Below are 21,747 nucleotides of genomic sequence, written 5' to 3'. Positions count from 1 at the left end.
AACTAATAATATTAATATTAATATCGTTTTCATTACAATAAAATATAAATATAGAACATTGTATTAGGATAAAATATGTATTTTTATATATAAAACATATATTTTTTGGTTGGCTTAGACAATAACTAAAATAATATTGAAGAAACAAAAAGGATTTGTTGTCTCAGGTAGTAATATTATTTTTTAACTCCCTGTAATGGTTATTATCAATGTCAGATTACACTCGAAGTATCAAATGGTTCCCTGCACTGAACTCAGAGTTGAAAGTAAGTTTTTATTATACTTGAGGGAAACAATGGGTTCAGCTGCTTATTGCAGGGAGCAATTGTCAAGGGAGAGTTAAACTCAATTACTGTAACCATACTGAATAAAAAATACTGCCAAGGACAAAAAAATCCGCCTGAGTAAAGACAGCAACTGAATAAAAGAATCGACATAAAGCGTATCAAATATTTATTCACCTGGTCAACAATAAAAACTATAATACATTGCTAGAGGTTGGGGAGCAGAGTCTCTGTGGTCAGTGAGCTCCTGGCAGCCCCATCACTTATGCAGCCCTCTGTACACAATTGAACCCAATATACAGTATAGCACTTATGTATTGCTCTTCATCACACATATTTATCCCTCATTCAATAAAACACTAGTTAATTTGACAATGTCCAAATATTTAGATTTCTATTTTTTTCTTTCTTCCAGGAAATGAAAAGACTTTTTATAATACTAATCATATATATAAAAAATCCATTTTATTTTTTTTTTTTCATTTGTTCTGCTGCTTCATTGTCGTCTTAACATGCTACAACAGTGCTAAAAATTAGGGAATTCCGTAGAAAGAAACCCAAAGATCTGCTTTCTAAATAAGTACCAAGAATCACATGAACTAAGTGGAAAATTGAAAAAACCCACTAAACAATAGGTAAACGAGATCACCAGATAAATTAAAAAAAAAGTTTCTTTTAACAGACTCACCATATTTACAATCCCCATTAAATTACACATAAATAAGTATTTACAGAAACACTGATTCCCTTATAGTGACCATGATCTGTGTCCAAACACAAAGTTCAACATGTTGCCATTTACCTTAAAGAGGGAAAAGGTACAACCTGAAGACACGACATGGAACTGCAATGTTTTGTGCTCAAGTTTATTCACAATACTGATAATGTCATCCGCAGCCTTTGTTACTGGGGCTACAATCTCAGCTGAAGAAGCATCAGCGTAAGGGAAGGTGGTGATAAGTTCGATGACTCTGATATATATATATATATATAGATATATATTTAACAAGAAATTGTTTCTTTAAAAAAAAGGTTCTCTTACAAAATGTCCAAACACTAAAGACAAAACGTTTCCTGGCTCCATTGCCTGTTCCATCAATAATCCAAACGAGACAACAAACGAATGGACAACGTTTCGGCGGCTGAGCAGAAGCCTTTCCTTCTCCGGCTTAGGGATGGCAATAGGTCTTCTCCTCTTTGCCCCGCTTGGCAGGGGACTAACACATAAGGATGTTCAGGGGGTACAAATGATGACATTCTGGGTCACTTCCTGTGCTTTTCATCTTTGTCGCCCCCTTTGCTGTTGTCTGTGTGGCTGTTGGGGTTGTTATTGTTGAGGTACATTTTGTCCATTGCTTTCAGTGCCTCTGTGAGATAATTTTGCAGGGCAGTGATGGCTGCACATACTGCTGGACTGCCAAATCCATGAGAGATGAGGTTGAAGTGTGTCAGGCAGCTTTGAATACCTGGTTCCAGAATTGGTGATGGTCTAGAGTTACCCAAAGGTGATCTGTCCTGTGACAATAAATCTGTGAATTCTTTACAAATCTGCCTAAAAGGCAAAACAAAAAAAAAGCAGAAATGAGCTGACTTTCATGTTTTACTGCACCTTGCAGCCAGGATGAATTCACATAAAGAGAATGTAGAGTATGCAATGAGTTAATAAGCATGATGAAGCATTGGAAGCCTAGACTTGCCACATGATAGCAATCTCCATTTGTGGATAACACACATTGGATTTAATCCATTCAAGTCTGTAAACCTCACAAGCACCATAACTAAAGACATCTTCCATTCATTTCCTGGTGTAACCCGAAAAGTCCCTGGGAGAATGAGTAACCTTATGACACATTTCAGAGTCTTGGGGGATGTTACTAAAGGCTTCCAGGGACATCAGTGGTCTAGAAGAAATGCAGAACATATGTCCCAAGGAGACCCCTATAGATTTCAGTATTTGTTGCTTCTGGAGATGTCCTAAAATATATTAAACAGAAGCAAGACTCACCAGAAGTCCCATCATGCTTCCTACACACAACTACAAAAGCCACAGGAACTCCACTGCTTTGGAATGTTTTATTGCAGGTGGATTAGTAAATGTGGAAATAAACTACATATGGTAAGAGACTAAAAAGGACTGGAATTCCATTACACCAGAAAATCGAACCAGGTACAGTATATCAATGTGCAAAATAATATTAATAACCTCTCACTGCAATCCATACACAGGATAATAATGAATACAAGGCAACAACTGTAGATTTTAGGCTATCCTTTAATATGACATTTCCGCTTAATTAGATAAGTATTTCAATGAGGTCCTTAATCTTTTTTTTTTATGTTGGTAGCAATTTACTCCTAGCAAATAATTAACTCGGGATACAGCAAAATGTTCCTTGGATTAGTTTTCAGTTTAGGTCAAAGGTGGATAAACTTGGGAACTCCAGCTGATGAAGATGTTGGGGGGTGAGAGCTTACCCAGCCATAAACCTTAGCAGGGATGTGCTGTAGGACTACTAGTTTCATCATGCCAAAGACTGTATAAATAGGGGGGGTACTTACTTTGTGGCTAGTAACATGTTTTTCCTAGTCACTTGCTCGTTAGGGTCGGAGTGTTGTCGGTTGACATATTCTGCTACTGCTTTTGCAGGAAACTCTGTTTCACAGACATAGCCAAAATCTCTGGCTAGATGGACAGCTTCACCTACAAGGACACAGGGCAGAGCAGGGATGTGGGAAAAGTCGCATCAGTTCCATATAATAATGATGAGCAGTAAAACAAAAATCAGCATAAAAACGCATGAGACAAATAGGAAGTGTACAAAAAAAGTACAATAGTTTTTTTAAACTAAAGATTACTTCTATAATCGGATAAGAATAATGACTATAAAGGTGTTCTATGGAATAAACAGCAGGAAGTTCCTAACATATCACATCCCTGCCAAAGTGACCATTAGGGACATACAGAAGGGTTAATGATTGTTAGCAGCCCCCCATTGTCAGCTATAAATTAAGAGGTGGGGTGGTCTTTAAATTGCAACTCCAGGTCCCAAATATCTTATTTGATTATTATAAAAAAAAACATGATTTCAATATGACTGCACATATTAATGAGTGCCTTAAATATAAATGACTTTTTTACATGCCACATGCTATAAATAAGGCTTTTACCCTCTGAGCTGACGATCCTGATCTACTCTGCTGTCATTATTAATTGGAGGAGTTTCCCCATTATTGGCTGAGTGGTGAGAGTCCCTGCTTTATTACAATGCTCTGATTTTCTATATCCTGGCCGATTAGCCGAGAGAGATTCGGGGTCAGTGCACCGAGTCTGTCTGTTCTGTTGATTTTCAGATCTTTTGGTTTTAATTTCCTCAAGCAGTTGGATTTTACTGCAGGGTTTCCTGCTATTAGCTGCACTCCGGAAGGACGCATGCGCCAATTAGCGCTTCAAAGAGCTTCTCTCCACAGAGATGGAGCAGAGCTTCCACAATAACCGGACTCATCATCATCATCCTCATTACAAAGTGCCTCCTCATGACTGCACCTCGCCAGCCTCTATGGACATGTATCATAAACCTCACAGAAATAGAAGACAGAATATAATTGATAATTATGTGCTACAACACTAGGTATATATGACTAAGATCATATGTGTGTGTGTGAGAGAGGGAGAGAGAGAGAGAGAGAGAGATTACATACATATATATATATATATATATATAACTGAGATCATATTTATGTGTGTGTGTGTGTGTGTGAGAGAGAGAGAAATTACATATACATATATAACTGAGATCATATTTATGTGTGTGTGTGTGTGTGTGTGTATGTGTGTGTGTGTGAGAAATTACATATACATATATAACTGAGATCATATGTGTGTGTGTGTGTGTGTGTGAGAGAGGGAGAGAGAGAGAGAGAGAGAGATTACATACATATATATATATATAACTGAGATCATATTTATGTGTGTGTGTGTGTGTGTGTGTGTGTGTGTGTGTGTGTGTGTGAGAGAGAGAAATTACATATACATATATAACTGAGATCATATTTATGTGTATGTGTGTGTGTGTGTGAGAAATTACATATACATATATAACTGAGATCATATGTGTGTGTGTGTGTGTGTGTGTGTGTGAGAGAGAGAGAGAGAAATTACATACATATATATATAACTGAGATCATATTTATATGTGTGTGTGTGTGAGAGAGAAATTACATGTACATATAAAACTGAGATCATATTTATGTGTGTGTGTGTGTGTGTGTGTGAGAGAGAGAGAAATTACACATATATATATCTGAGATCATATTTGTGTGTGTGTGTGTGTGTGTGTGAGAGAGAGAGAAATTACATATACATATAAAACTGAGATCATATTTATGTGTGTGTGTGTGTGTGTGTGAAATTACATATATAACTAAGATCATATATATACATATATTTATATATATATATATATATATAAAATTACATATACATATACAAAGTACATATGTACTTTGGAAATTAATAATAAAAATGCAAAATATATATATTTATACATATATAATAGTATATTTAACATTACATGTATATTTAAATGCACACATCCACATATATTGCAAAATTCTATATATTCTCAGTAAAAGCATATATGTATTTATATATAACACAGATTTATAAACATATATAACTAAATACATATATATATTTAATATTGCATATATTTAAACACACATGTATATATATGAATATATATGAATAAATAAATATATCTATATAGATAGATATATTACTTTATATATCTACATATATATCTTTGTATATGTATATATATATATATATATATATATATACACATACATATATAATTATTTACTACTGCTTCGAAGCAGGTTCTGAAATCTGATGGCATGGGTGATTAGTCCTGTCCAGTTTTTGACACCGAATGTGCAGTAGTGGTTCTATAATGCATGCATGTATATTAATGGCTCTAGAAGAGGGGGCAGGCTCAGTTCTTTGGACTGGAAGGTAAATGAGAAGCAGCAGTGAGCCCCTTAGATCCAGGCAGTATAATGTTGCCCTCTGGCACAGGTCATGTAATTCAGGAAGTCCTGGTCAGGCACTTCTCCAATGCAGATGGCAGCTCAGCTTAAATGATTTACTGCATTGTTTTGAGTGGAAACAACTTTGGGTTTTAGGTATTTAACTATTATCATATTGCAATGGCTTTCTTTTAATTCTTCTAAAAGCACAAAATGGAGGCAATCAGGAACGATTAGTGCCCTTTTACCACTGCTGGAGAAACATCAGTCTACTTACCCTCCACTAAGGATGTGAGCAATGTGACATTAGCAGCTTTACGCCTCCCAGCTGGAAGATTTAATCCGATTTTATCTAATTTTTCTCTCAGTGATCGGCCACCGTTTTTGGATTTTGCCCTGTGAGGAATGTAAGATGTATTACACATAATATAGGAAACAATACTAGTATAGATGATCATGTAAAAAATGTAATAAATATGATAAAAAATATAAATAAATGTTCTAAATTCTGAAAATTGATATAGAGATAGGTTGAACGATTTGGAACTTTTATGGAACGATAAGATATAAATTATTAGTAGTGATAGTTGTAGTTTAGGAGTATTGTTCCACAATATTTCTACATTCTGATAGTAGAGTTTACCCCCAAGCTTTCAACACAGAAAACTTTCAGATAGGTTGCAAAATGCAGAATGTAATTGGTGTGCTGGGAAGAGGAATGTGTTGACATGGCTGCAGACCAAGATCATCATTGCTCAAAAAAGGTGACCTATTCTGACCCAAGGAAATGAAGCCTCCTTACATTCTCATTCATGTCATTTACAGAACCCTATGAATGGTCTCATAGTTATGGGGGGCAGACAGTGAGCATGGCATTAAGCTCAGTGTCTAGGACATCTCTAAAGGGCATCAGAAGAATCAAATTACTTCTGTGTTGCAAGGAAAAGAAAACCAAAGGCCTTGTACATTGCTAGATTGGAGGATACAAGAAATAAGGGCATCGAAGGTTGGTGTATCCACAGTGGAATGGGAAGGGGGCTAATGCAGGGACAGGCATGAAGCATACATAGGACACCCTCCTCCTCTAGGAAGGAGACAGTCAGTGTTTATGACTTGCAGCTAATCAAAAATCTAATTACACCCAAATCAGCTCTGTCCATAAGCATTAAGTGGCATAACTGTGAATCCATAGTGTAATTACCAGTGATGGAATGATTAGCTATAATCAACCGCTAACAGAAACTTCAAGATTAGTTACTCCATTTCCCCTTTAATGCTGTTTTCTCTTGCAAATTTGGTACTTTCCTTATGATTTCGGATCATTTAATATTAATGTATATTAGAACTGTTAAATGGCAAGTGTATCTTATACGAAACAATAAAATGTAGTGCACATATCAAGAAAAGTTCCCCAATAATTCCCATAGCCGTCCCATTGTCACTATACCAACTATGTACTACTGACACATATGAAGTGGAATGGAAACAGTGGATATTTAATACTTCATAACAAGCTGGGTTAGACTTTTTTTTTCTTCCATTCCATAACTTGCCAGAAAGCTGGCCTTGGAAGGAGAGCATATAATGAACTAGAATGTATACTGTAGGACATTCATTCAGTGGAAGAATTGGCAAATCAAATATTATTCTAACCTGTTCCATGAATTGTTTTACTCTTTTGCAGCAACCCCATGTTCCCTGCTATTTCTCACCCCCATGTTCTCCACACCATGTCCTTACATGCTCAGCCAGATGCAATGTGACACTGAATGAACCTGCCAGCCCTGATGGGAAACACGATGACCACAGCCCAGGCTGGGCTGACTGTGGCCATGATGGAGGCATCTGCAGATGGGCCTCAGCATGCAGGCAGCTCACCCTACAAGCTACTGCTGAGGCTAAAAGGGCTTTCAATGCAGAATTTGTATTTTTTTGCATATGGAATAGTCAGTACTAATAGACACAGACTCCATTACCCACTATCTGCCTGATCATTTCCCCATTTCTGGATGCTGGTGATCACCCAATGCCACACAGCATAAGTCGGTGTATAAGAGTCTCACCTCCTGAGCACTCCACCCAGCAGGGAAGCATTGAGGCACTCGGGCGGGGACAACCTCCTCTGTACTTCTGCCACTGTCACCTTGTACTTTGATGTGGAGCTTAGAAGAGACAGTCTTCCAGGAACTGAGCAGAAAACTTCATTCGGATTCACTACTCCACCGAAGAGATTGTCTTTGTTGAGAGAGAGGGACGACACTGCATTGTTATTGGATTTAGACAATGAGACAGGCCCTGAAAAGAGAAGGACGACAATGATGCCAGGAAACTAGGAGGCCTGGGTACAACACGCTTGGCTTCTAGGGGCATCTCTAATAAAAGCTAAATAGTCTCCAATATAGAAGAATGGCGCTGACACTAGCTCTGCTCATTACCATGGTCACTATTAAAGGACCCCTAGATCTAGAGTAGATGTACTACTGGAGAGATGTGATCATAGGGGCATCTCATCAAACCTAATAGTCACCTACATAGAAGAAGGACACTAATAATACTAGCTCTACTCATCACTATGGTCAGTATTATAGGACCTCTAGTTCTAGAGTAGATGTGATCATAGGGGCATCTAATAAAATCTAAATAGTCTCCTATATAGGCGAATGGCACTACCACTAGCTCTAATCATTACCATGGTCAGTATCATAGGACCACTAGATCTAGAGTAGATGTACTACTACTGGAGAGATGTGATCATAGGGGCATCTAATAAAGCCTAATAGTCTCCTATGTAGGAGAATGGCACTAACACTAGCTCTAATCATTACCATGGTCAGTATTATAGGACCAGTAGTTCTAGAGTAGATGTACTATTACTGGAGAGATGTGATCATAGGGGCATCTAATAAAACCTAATAGTCTCCTATGTAGGAGAATGGCACTAACACTAGCTCTACTCATTGCCATGGTCGGTATTATAGGACCACTAGTTCTAGAGTAGATGTACTACTACTGGAGAGATGTGATCATAGGGGCATCTAATAAAACCTAATAGTCTCCTATGTAGGAGAATGGCACTAACACTAGCTCTAATCATTACCATGGTCAGTATTATAGGACCACTAGTTCTAGAGTAGATGTACTACTACTGGAGAGATGTGATCATAGGGGCATCTAATAAAGCCTAATAGTCTCCTATGTAGGAGAATGGTACTAACACTAGCTCTACTCATTACCATGGTCAGTATTATAGGGCCACTCGTTCTAGAGTAGATGTACTACTACTGGAGAGATGTGATCATAGGGGCATCTCATAAAGCCTAATAGTCTCCTATGTAGGAGAATGGCACTAACACTAGCTCTAATCATTACCAAGGTCAGTATTATAGGACCACTAGTTCTAGAGTAGATGTACTACTACTGGAGAGATGTGATAAATATGGCAGACAACTCTTTGTCAATAAGCCCATAGAGGAATATTACTGTTCTCCTAAAATGTCTGTTTACAAGGAACAATAGGTTGCATTCAACTCCACAACTGGGGAAATTGTCTATATGATGATCCTCTCTAGGGTTATTATTGTGGGCATGCGTTTTACACGACTAGACCACTCTAGATGGAAAATCATTATTCACAGTATTAATGTGACCCCTGTAATTATATATAACCAAAATAACAAAAGGAATATACCTAAAGATGTCGCCCTTCTAATAGTGCTCAGGGTTAACTAACTCGGAAGCGACAGGGTTAACACCGCAGGCTGAAAGTCAGAGAGAGGAGCACAAGCGCCACAGTGAGGCGGAAAGTGGTACTGCTGCTGCACATTGTCTAGCGAGGGAAAACCTGTCTGATTTAATTACCGATTAAAGTTAGATAGTTTCTTAGTATAATGCAGCCCACAAAGCAGCAGCTCACTGCACCCAGAGCCCACGGTAATATCCTCCACTTGCATACACGACCATCCATCTGTCACAGGGGCTCCTACTGCAGGCTGGATGTGCTCTATTCGGTGTATACAGCATGCAGCCCACACTAACAACCTATGGCCAGAAGGCCTGGAATAAGCTGACCTGGAGCCATCATAGTAAGACGTGCATTCCAGCTGTGTGTCCTAGAGCTGAGGCTTTACTCATGCTAAGGGTTGGAGAAATTACTGGTTTAGATTATTTACAACACAGAAATAATCTTAATCTGCGGGTACAAGTTCTCATTCTCAATTATTTCCATATTAAACAATCAGATGATATTGTTCTAGGTCACAGACCCAATTTACACTGAATTGTAGGGGGGCATTATCTAGATTTTAATTAATAATTCTAGTACATTTTATTTCATTTTTTTTATTTTATAGTAATTAAAAATATCAAGCACACGGCCATCCCGATGTAAATGTGCCTGCATGTAATGCAAGCAGCACAAGTAAATGCCCAGCATCCATGAACTGCTTCCTTAACCCTGTGTGTTCCCAGACTCTGCACCCTGGTATTGTGACGGCAGCTCTAATCATGTGGGTATGGATGGCCTGTGCATTTCATTTGTTGGGGAGAGTCAGGCGAATGGGGGCTCTGGATAGATCACTTGTGACATTAATAGCTCTGGGGAGGCTAATAGAGACAATAGGAGCTAAACGAACTCTTGAGATTACTAATAGAAGAGCCAATTATCATGTTGACTTGGAAAGAGCATCTCAGCTAGATCATCTTACACCAGAGGAACAAATAAGAGAAAGGGACCTGAAGAAGATTGGTTTCCTGGTAAAATCTAATCATTCTGGGGGAGAAAACATAATTCAGATGTCGGTGACTTTCTATACGAAGTTGTTGTGTTTTATCATATAATAAAGGATAGATAGATTAGATAGATAATATATAGATAGATAGATAGATAGATAGATGATAGATAGATAGAGAGAGATAGATAGATAATAGATAGAGATAGATAAATAGAGAGATTGATGATAGATAGATGATAGATAGATAGAATAGATAAATAGGAAGATAGGACATAGATAGATAAATGATAGATAATAGATAGATCTATAGATAGATAATAGATTTGGGATAGATGGATAGATAGATAGATAGATAGATAGATAGATAGATAGATAGATAGATTGATAGATAGATAGAAGATAGAATAATTGAATTTGTAATTTTCCTTTCTGCATCACCTACAGCCCTATAAATAAACTACAGATGAAACACACCATGACACCCCACATTATAACTCAGCTCTGCTGCATCTGTATACACTGCATATCACCATCCACACCCAAGAACAATAGTATGTATCCATGAAGCACCCGGGAGATCATTACACACAGACTCTTCTGTAGCCCACACTCAGATATTTCACTCACACAAGCTGGAAATACTTTAGGATGAAGCTCGGCAGTTTTGAGCATGGAAAGAAAAGCTTGTAGAGACTTGTAAGGAATGCACAAGAAAATAGCCTACCTTTCTTAATTACAGTCTGATCTGGGATGTTGATACCTGGGTCTTCTACGTGCTGCAACAAAAACAACAAAAATACACTAAAGTTTGTATTGCATTGTCATAACAAGAGCAGGGAGAAGGCTCAGGTTTTATGTCAGAAAGGAATTATCACCAAGAACAGCAGCTACAAAGTATGGTGACCTGATCAGCAAAAGTGGAGATAGGTCAGGTGTAAGCTCTCTTCATACGTATATACATATAGATAGCATGGATTGTGTGTGTGTATATATATATATATATATACTGCTCAAAAAAAATAAAGGGAACACTTAAACAACACAATGTACTAGGATGTGTTCCCTTTAGTTTTTTGAGCAGTATATATATATATATATATATATATATATATATATATTTGTGTGTGTATATAAATAGATATATACTTTTACAAACACAAATCTATATGTCCGTGTGCGTATATGTATATATGTGTGCCTGTTTGAGTGTGATAGATAGATAGATCTATAGATAGATAAATAGATAATAGATAGATAGATAAATAGATGATAGATAGATAGATATTATAGATAGATATTATGCAGGGAACTGTGCCCCCAATTGATGCAAAATTACTGAAATTGATATGGAACCATAAAGTGTTCCATTCCTAATTGTATGATGAGTGGGGGGATCATGCTCCATGGCAGAACTGACAGATCTGCTCCAAAGCACAACCCCCCTATATTCATTAGATTTCATAATGTCATCATTTGTAATGTAAGCTGCTGAATGAATGCTACCTAGGGCCGGTGAGGATGACATCTTTCTCCTGGTTCTGACCCACCAGACCCGGCTGTGCCCTCCCTGTTATTCGCCAGTCATTGTCCAGCAATAATCGCGGTGATAACATTTTCCATTCGCTGGTGGATTTATGCTCCTGTTAATTGTGGCTGATCGGAATGATTCCGGGTGGATGGGACTGCGTGGCTTTATTACGGCTTTTATTATACTCAATGCTCTCATTTGTAACTTGCCTAAAGTGCTCCTGCATTTAAGTAGAATTAAATAGAGAAATGTTCAGAAATGACGACTAGTCATTTACATATGTAGGGAAATCTGTTCCCTTCATGGAGAATCACTCAAGGTTTGGACTACCGGGCTCACACATCATGCCCTGGGTTACTGATATCATTACAAACTCTGGCTTTCCGAATTGAATTTGCACCAGTTTTCCGGCATTTCGTTGGTCCCGATTGTGTGTTGCATTTATAAACAATTTTAGCAATTTATAATTGTTAATACTGAACAAATAACAGCCAAAAGAATTAGTAAAATCTAAAAACCCACCATATTTATTGAATGGCAACATTTTTACTATGCACACGTGAATCGGTCCTAAGTGATGATTTATATGATATCACCAGTGTTGGCTTATTAAAACAATTATGATAATAGTATTGTGAGTATCTTTAATCTATATGAGGGTAATTTCATGCATAAATGTGATTATTGCACAGGCAAATAGAAGTATGTATATCTATATCTATCAAGCTATCTACCGCTTCCATCTATAAAATACATGAATTATTCCAAACGTAATGCCTGTATGTATACATAGATGTGCATTTGTATATATATATATATATATAGACACTCAGAACATTAACACATTAGCTGTGACATGAATTCAACCCAAAACATGTCCCATCTACACAAGCAAGCTCCTAAATGGCATTCCATCTTTTCCAAATATCATCCCACCACCACCCCAAGCCTGCAACCTGAGACTGTAATCGTTAATCTGTCATCACTTATTTCACAGCGGTGTCTAATCCCAGATTTTGGGAAGTATTTTGTAAGATGGGGAAACGTCCTGCCGACAGATTATTAATTACTATTATTATTGCTATTATTATAAATCATTTTTTTTTTCTGCGGCAAAATGACAAATACACTAAAGAGGGCGAATTAAGGGTAAATTAGAAATGACTGATTTGTATGGAAGTGACCAAGGATTTAGGTTTGATTTCATTGTAGACCACTTATAGGGGGAAACTTCATTGGAACAGTTCCTAGTGCGACTGTGATTTGTAAGTCAATGGCGGCTGAGTTGTTGGCCCTGATGGGGGTCTTTATAATGATATACAGGGAAGGAGAATGGGAATGGAGCTCAGCTTCATTTGTTATGGCTGGCAGACATTGCAGCTGCAGGTATAGGGATGATTTGTATGAAATAGCTCCCTTCATTATAAAGAAGCGATTATTGCAGATCCCATCCATCCTGGGCTGAGAACTGATTGCCTTCATCCAGCATCTCTAGGTGCCCAGCTGGGCAGGAGGGTGCTTGCACTTGGGGGACACATCTGCTGGGGATCATTGTGCACAGAAGGCTGAGGAGTAGGGTGGAACATAAAATAAAGTCTTACCGAGACATCTTCTAGCGCATGAGGTATGGAGTGGATGGGGATGTCACCAAGTCCTGAGCCTAGCCCATGAGGCCCGTGCAGAAGGTCTTCATGCCGCCTGTAATCCCTGCGTGGGTCCAAGCCGGAGAGTTGGTGTGGAAGCCCCCGATGGGTGTGCAATAGACTGGCCTCTTGGCTCTGCCTCTGTCCTGGCCACCCTGGGTGCTGAGGTTGCGGCTGGGCATGGAGGGAATTGAGGCTGTACGGGTCATTAATGTGGGAATATGGATCTTGGGATTGATTATATATGGGTTGGTATGGTGGAGGAAAATAGGGGGGCTGAAAGTCAGTATTGGGGGTATGTGAAAGTGGGGGAGCACTGGCATAGGGGGACTGGCCCACTGACCCCAGCTGGGGTAACCTGCCTGTCCCATTGCTGGTACCGTCATGGCGATCCTAGGAAGAAGAAAACAGAACAGTGAATGAGACATATATAAATACACCCAGATTGGATACTTCTACAAAATATCTATTTCCTATGCATAAGGATTATGATATTTTATAATTTATATAGATAACAAATATATAGATAACAAATGTCTGCATTTAACACATCTATGAAAAAAACAAATTCAGAATCCGAAGAGTCCTTGAAATACTATATACTCCTAAAAATATTTAATACAATTATTATCTTAATTACATAATAATAATAATAATAATAATAATAATAATAATACGAGACACCCCGAAGCAGGCCCCTGCAATCCATGCTATACAATAATCCATCTAATCTAATGTATAAAAAATAAAATAAAATATAATCAATACTGGCATTTCTACAGTCGAGCAGCTATGTAAGGATAGTAGGCATTAAATGAAAGCACATGCCCCTTGCAAGCATATGTTTAAGTTTAGCTGAGGACCGAGAGATTATATATTATATATATTGTATATCCATATTGTATATCCATGTTTTATAATAATAATAAGGAGTCATTTGATCAGGGAAAAAGCACAGGATGTGTGAGATAAAATCACATGTCAGTAATAGCTGTAATACAAATCATGGGAACTGCACAATGGGGTTTTGATGGCAGCCTGGCAGGACTAGATTGAATTGGATGAAGCAGATTGATTTATATATAAATCAAATAACAGCAAAAAAAATGATAAAATGGTAAACTCACCATAGCGGAAAAACTGTGCACTAACATGAGTGCTGCTATTGATACAAATCAATGGAGAAAAATGAAAAAACAAAATGCACAAGAGTGGAACCAGGAGAGCAGAGAGAAACCCTAGAAGATCGCTACTAGAAAATCATAACTACGACCAATATCGGGCGCCGACCAAAGACCATAATCCATCAGATCTCAGAGCGATTCTTCACGGGGAGAAGGCAGAATTGGAAAGTTTCTCGGTATGAATGTCTCTTCGTTAATCCTTCGTGGACTTGTGTGGAATGCTCCTGCTTCCTAGAAGAGACGCAGCCTGTTCCCCTCCAAGCCCTAATAGCAGCAGATATTCATGACTATTAATATTACAGCAATACTTAATAAAGGAAGAATGGCTGGAAATCGAGCGTGAACCGAGGAAGCAACTCAAGGCAGAGCCCTGTTCTAAATGACGTCCATTGAATGAAGAATCAGTGTATCTAATCAGAGGTGGAGGGGGAGGAAAAGAGGGAGAGACACCAGTGAGGGAGTGAGGGAAGGAGAGAGGGAGGGGGCTGGCGAATCACAGGATAGGGGGGACATTTTAAAGGTTGCAGGGCATGAAAAGTGAATGAGTGTGACAGGGAAGGAGGGATGGGGGGAATAAAGGGAATTGGCACCTGGGAATCCTGGGAATATCCTGGATAAGCCATGGGCAGCTCTGATGTCCTCCTCTTGCTGCTAGGAGTGTTTTCTGGGCTCTCCAGCCCTTTGCTTTTCATGTCTGGATCCGAGGGGCCCGGATCTCCCGTCCTCTGAACCTGATCCATAGCCCGATGGGCTCCAACCACAACAACCGCAGCTTCCTACTCCAACAACTAGTGTGAGCAGAGCCAGGCAAGGCAGGCACATCCACCGCTCAGCGTTAATTAAGATCCTCTGCTCTTTTAGGCTTTTTTTTCTTCTTCTGTTTAAAAGAGAAAGCTCCTTTTATGTTCAGGTTAACTAGGACAATGACCCAGAGCTCAGATGAGGGTCTCAGACAAGGGTGCAGCAGTCCTGGAGGAGGCAGAAGCAGTCCTGGGCTTGTGGCAGCATGCAGGTCCCGGAAGACAGCTGGGGAACTTTGTTCTTCTCCCGGAGCCTACTGGTTTCCTGTTCTCCAGCGCCGAAACGCTGAAAGTCCCCTAGTGTAGATCCTTCGCCTGTCCCCTTCCGCAGCGGTCAAGGTGCTCCAGCCCCGGTCATCTGTGGCCAGCACCGGTCCAGCATGGATGGGCCCGGCTCTAGAGCTGCCTCCCTTCCGCCCGATCCTGGCTCGAACTCCAACTCCAAACCCGTCGGACTGGCTCTGCAACTCCAGCAAACAACTCCTCCAAAATATGACATAGCCAACTCTATAGAGCTGGCTGGGGTTAGAATAACAACAGTCATCCAGAGCCTGCATGTTCCTACACAGCTATGCACACCTAACAAAATACAGCTTTAATCTCCAGCTCAGAAGCACACCACACAACAGCCTCTCCTCCACCATGACTGCTGACCCTCCTGCTCCACGAGAAGGGACACGGAGAGCCATCTCCAACCGGTGACTGTGCTCCGAAACCTTGCTGCAAAATATACACCGGCACATGAGTCACATAACCCGCATTATATCGATGAGAGGATGAGAATATATATATATGTCTGTCTATCTATCTATCTATCTATCTATCTATCTATCTATCTATCTATCTGTCTGTCTATCATCTCTCTGTTATCTATCTATTATCTATCTATCTATCTATCTATCTCTATATCTATCTATCTATCTATCTATCTATCTATATATCATCTCTCTGTTATCTATCTATTATCTATCTATCTATCTATCTATCTATCTATCTATCTATCTATCTATCTATCTATCTATCTATCCCATATCTATCCCATATCTATCTATCTATCTATCATCTATCTATCTGTTATCTATCTATCCCATATCTATCGATCTATCTATCGATCTATAGATATATATACTCACAAATAACACAATAGTACTGAGGAAGCGGCAAGTATTTATGTCCATCCCCAAAACTGACCCAACCACTCGGGGAATCACAAGAGCAGCTCAGAGCCTTGCAAGTCATAACAAGACAATGATCCATGTGCCAGCCCTCTGCCTTGTACTCACACGTCTATGTGCCTTTGTATGCACCAAAACACCCGACATATGGTAAAACGCAACAGTATCTATCGATCCTGTTTTCTCCACTTCTGAAATTCATACCTTTATGTTATTACTAATATTAGTATTATTAATTATTTGTACTGATATTATAATATTTGCTGAAAGTATATGTATGGTTGATAATGGATTGTAAAATGTTGGATAAAAAATAAAAAAAAAATTACCATAGCATGTAATAACACTACACAAACTATTGAAACACTCACTATAAATTGTATTTAGATCCAAAATAAAGCATAAATATATATAATAATCAATGTATTTCTCATGAGGACATTTTTACTACTAAAACCAAGTGCTTTTAATAATTCTGTAACTACATAGATGCAATGGACTTTTGCATGCACCGATGCCAAGTGGACAGTCAGTTGGAAAGTCCATGATGCGGACAGCACAGGCTCTATACTGCTGTGCACAATGTGCTGTGTGCTAGTAATGGTCAGAGACTCTACCCCTTACCTCACACTCTTCATATTTGATATTATCCGTTAGTTTCCACAGCATTTTCATGGGCTTTTTTGGAAGAGGATTTCTTCTTCTTCCCTGTCCCCACAAAAGTCTAGAGCCCCTGTGTGCTGTGCAGAGAGTGAGCAATGCTTTGGTGCACTGAGATCTCCCTCTAATGGTAGAAAGTTTCCTTTATTTCCCTCGCTTCTAACCACCAAGCCTAAATAGCTGATTAGCATATCTACAATGGTCCGATTGCTAGGTGACATGAGATCCTGCACTCAAGGACTATACAAGGAGAGCTGAAAATGATCTGAGCAACCATTGCATTTGTTTCAGTGACAAAATAAAGAAACGTATATATTTATATATATATATATATATATATATATATATATATATATATATATATATATATATATATATATATGTGTATATAAATATATACACTGCTCAAAAAAATAAAGGGAACACTAAAAGGTGGATCAGCTTGTAATTTGATTTTTCACTTTGATTTTGAGTATCTTTCCAAATCCAGACCCCATGGGATATTAATTTTGATTTACATTGAGCATTTTTAAGTTTAATTGTCCTCAACACATTCCACTGTGCAATGAATAAAAATCTGCAACTGGAATATTTCATTCAGTGCTATATAGGATGTGGTATTTTAGTGTTCCTTTTATTTTTTTTTGAGCAGTATATATGTATGCATATATATATATATATATCTGTCTATGTTTCTCTACTTTGTTACTGCAATATATATGTATATATTTACATATATACACACACATATGTTTCTTTATTTTGTTACTGTTATATACTTTTACATACTGTTATATCTGTCTATGTTTCTATGTTTCTCTACTTTGTAACATATATATATATATATATATATATATGCAAAGTGCACAGAATTTGATTTTTTTTGTTATTCTGTTTTTTTTTTATTATTTTTTTTTATTATACACACCTTTCCTAAAATGCAAAGGAAAATAACATTCAAAGTGATCATCTCTTTTTACATATCCTACTTGATATTCAGTTTGGGCGTCTGAGGATCTTAGAAACCGTGTGAAATGAGAAAATTATGCAGCATCTAATGAGCAGCTCCATTTTGACGTTTGCAGAATGGTTAATTTTAATGGCTAATTGTATTAGAGTGATAGGAAGGCTATGGTGTACAGAAGCCTGTATCTGGCACTGCTGCTCCAATATTCCAGCATTTTACACCCAGCATTGTTCCAGCTGACACAGCCCACCCTTAGTGCCCCAGTGTCTTGGTGGTGACACTGGATTTGCATAAATGGTCTCAGGAGCCAGTGGCTTCCAGTTCAATGTCATGAAGATCTAGGGGGTCTTCTACAAGAAGAAAAAAATCAGGTTTCTCTCCATTGTGCTTGTTCTTAGTCTTGTCCAAATAGTTGTTTTTTTCCTCATTGAATTGAAAATGAAGCTGGGCTCATCCTTTGGTGCATGCGGTAATACACTTGTAATGTGAATGGGTCACATCATGAGCCAGCGCCAGCGAGCTGAGCCCACACAGGCCTAGAGTCACAGGGACCAGACTGCCCCGACCGCCCAGCTCATTGCATGCGAATATTAGCTCCACGATCAAACATAGCAGCATGTAGTGTGAACAACGCTTTACACCAGCACCAGCACATCAATGGGGTCGCTTTTAGGAGTCATTAACATTTCTTAGGTGAAGCACATCTATTCAGGAGCTCTCATAGTGCGAAACTCTTCACTGGGCATTGTGACCCTCATCATTGACATGCAAGATACGAAACCTTGTGGGAAATCCCTATAGACTTGCTCAGTTACACCAACATTTATGTCTGCCGCACAGGAGCTTAAGACCGTATTCATATAGGGCGGCAGTGAAGTCAGACGTCGGGTGCAAAAGGCTCAAGAGATCTTCACCCATCGAAACAGTGCTGCTGTTTTACTGTGTGCATGTGTGTATGTGTGTGTGCATATATGTGTGTGTGCGTGTGTGTGCATGTATGTGTGTGTGTGTATGAGTGTGCATGTGTGTATGTGTGTGTGTATGTGAGTGTATGTGTGTGTGCATGTGTGTGTATCCATGTGTGTGTGTGCATGTATGTGTGTGTGCATATATGTGTGCGTGCGTGTGTGTATGAGTGTGTGTGCATGTGTGTATGTGTGTGTGCATATATGTGTGTGTGCGTGTGTGTGCATGTATGTGTGTGTGTATGAGTGTGCATGTGTGTATGTGTGTGTGTATGTGTGTGTGCATGTGTGTGTATCCATGTGTGTGTGTGCATATATGTGTGCGTGCGTGTGTTTATGAGTGTGTGTGTGTGCATGTGTGTATGTGTGTGTGCATATATGTGTGTGTGCGTGTGTGTGCATGTATGTGTGTGTGTGTGTATGTGTGTGTGCATGTGTGTGTATCCATGTGTGTGTGCATGTATGTGTGTGTGCATATATGTGTGCGTGCGTGTGTGTATGAGTGTGTGTGTGTGCAAGTGAGTGTATCCATGTGTGTGTACATGTATTTGCATGTGTGTGTTTGTATGAGTGTGAATGTGTGTATGTGAATGTGTGTGTATGTGCTTGTGTGTGTGTATGTGTGTGTGTTATGTGTGTGTATGTGTGTGTGTTATGTGTGTGTGTATGTGTGTGTATGTGTGTGTATGTGCTTGTGTGTGTGTATGTGTGTGTATGAGTGTGCATGTGTGTATGTGCTTGTGTGTGTATGTGTGTGTATGTGTGTGTGTTATGTGTGTGTGTGTATGAGTGTGCATGTGTGTATGTGCTTGTGTGTGTATGTGCTTGTGTGTGTGTGTGTGTGTTATGTGTGTGTGTGTGTGTTATGTGTGTGTATGTGTGTATGTATGAGTGTGCATGTGTGTGTGTTATGTGTGTGTGTGTGTATGTATGAGTGTGCATGTGTGTGTGTGTGTATGTATGAGTGTGCATGTGTGTGTGTTATGTGTGTGTATGTATGAGTGTGCATGTGTGTGTTATGTGTGTGTATGTGTGTGTATGTGCTTGTGTGTGTGTGTCATTAAGAAGACAGCTAATACATGAGGCCGTGATCATTTCTGTCCATCTAGTACATTCACATGAAGTATCTGAGTGTGTTTCCTTCTCTCCTAAACACGTTTTGAATATATATAATATATATCCCAATGTATATATACTCTGAGTGATAACATCTGTATACAGAGGAGGCAGCAGGGCCTAGTGACAGAGCCTGCAGTGGTTTCCGTACTGAGGAGGGGTAAGTAAAACGTGTGGCGGTGATATATTTCTCTGCTGTGTACTTCACGATAATTCGCAGTATCTGTGGGAGACGCCATCAGTGACGATGTCCACATATATATATATATATACAGTGGCTGTAGCAGTTGTGTGACTGCTCCCCAGGCCGTAGTTCCTATCAGCAGCCTGCAGAGGAGGCTCGGGGTCCTGCCTGCAGAGGAGGCTCGGGGTCCTGCCTGCAGAGGAGGCTCGGGGTCCTGCCTGCAGAGGAGGCTCGGGGTCCTGCCTGCAGAGGAGGCTCGGGGTCCTGCCTGCAGAGGAGGCTCGGGGTCCTGCCTGCAGAGGAGGCTCGGGGTCCTGCCTGCAGAGGAGGCTCGGGGTCCTGCCTGCAGAGGAGGCTCGGGGTCCTGCCTGCAGAGGAGGCTCGGGGTCCTGCCTGCAGAGGAGGCTCGGGGTCCTGCCTTGTGCTGAGGATTTCCTATCGAGCTCCAGCCACTTCCCCCGTCTTCTGTCTATGTGACATCTATGCTCTATCAATATAAAACTATAATACTGGCAGATTCAAAAAAGGTCTGATATCATTCTAAATATCTAAGAACCTACAGAACTGATGGCTTCAGAGAGCCTGTGACCAGGTGTGACATCTCACCTGCCAGTCCCCCATCTTGGCCAGCATGGACATCGCTGGTGATGGGCTGAGGGATCCGCCTGCAGACAGGAGCAGCTCCAGCAAACCCTTCTCTACCTGTGCAGGAACATCTCACCTGCTCATAAAGAGCTGGTTGCTACCTGTGCACGCATGCGCACTGCCCAGGAATGTGCTTCGGTAACTTACTCTGTTGTCTGAGATGTTGATGGATTTACAGCAACCCAAGTCTCCACATAAACACCAGCTCCCTCCTCCCGACTAATAAGCATTTATTGCACAGCTCCTGCACTCACGGAGTGTACAGAAGACCCCCCAAGACTCCTGATCACCTTCTGCAGCCTTTCAGACCTTCCATTGCTCTCTCCTCCCCAATGTAGGAGTTGCTGGTGCACTACTGATCCCAGCGCAGCCTGATCGGAGGCAGCCAGTACTCGGATTATTGACCAGAAAACAAGAAGATCTCGTGTCCTGCCTCCTTGTAAAAATAAATGCATTTCTATACGCTGCTAGCCACGAAGACAGTGTTTGTATAGCCTGATGTCCAGAGACAGAAGACGTTAGAATATCCAATATACGTCTAGCTGATTTATTGCTCACATTCATGCTGATAAGGAACTACAAGTACCAGCACACCCACAGGATGCTCAGGAGCCACAAGCTGGCACTACCCATAATGACACTCAGTCTAGGAGTTTGCCAACAAGACTGAGGAAGATTTCATTTTGCTTAGAGCTAGAGAAAAGAAATTGACTTTAGCACATTTAACCCTCTCATAGCTCAACTATTACTAATTCCTTAACTTTACTCCCATAAGAAAAAAAAAACACATTGCAAACCAAGCAGTCACTTTCTGGAGAAAGCAAAAAAATCAGAAACT

General features: G+C 39.7%; 1 protein-coding gene across 9 annotated transcripts; it reads right to left on the bottom strand.

Annotated features, from left to right (window-relative positions):
• Positions 1-436: 436 nt before the first annotated feature.
• Positions 437-20,978, bottom strand: TFAP2A (transcription factor AP-2 alpha). Of its 9 annotated transcripts, XM_073566854.1 has the most exons (8): positions 14,988-15,057; positions 14,341-14,661; positions 13,172-13,606; positions 10,767-10,818; positions 7,376-7,607; positions 5,590-5,708; positions 2,844-2,985; positions 437-1,836 (listed from the first exon to the last, which is right to left on the bottom strand). In XM_073566854.1, exons 2-8 carry the CDS (start codon positions 14,365-14,367, stop codon positions 1,548-1,550), a joined length of 1,296 nt encoding a protein of 431 aa, XP_073422955.1. In that variant the 5' UTR covers positions 14,368-14,661; positions 14,988-15,057; the 3' UTR covers positions 437-1,547. The 9 variants fall into 9 exon arrangements, with proteins under 9 accessions (XP_073422955.1, XP_073422938.1, XP_073422918.1 ...); XM_073566837.1 differs by lacking the exons at positions 14,341-14,661; positions 14,988-15,057 and adding an exon at positions 20,871-20,978; XM_073566817.1 differs by lacking the exons at positions 14,341-14,661; positions 14,988-15,057 and adding an exon at positions 16,997-17,142.
• Between the last annotated feature and the right edge of the window lie 769 nt (positions 20,979-21,747).

Source organism: Dendrobates tinctorius, unplaced genomic scaffold (genome assembly GCF_039654945.1).
Source record: "Dendrobates tinctorius isolate UK_male_01 unplaced genomic scaffold, ASM3965494v1 ptg000004l, whole genome shotgun sequence".
Taxonomy (NCBI): domain Eukaryota; kingdom Metazoa; phylum Chordata; class Amphibia; order Anura; family Dendrobatidae; genus Dendrobates; species Dendrobates tinctorius.
This window is presented reverse-complemented; position numbering and strand designations above follow the sequence as displayed.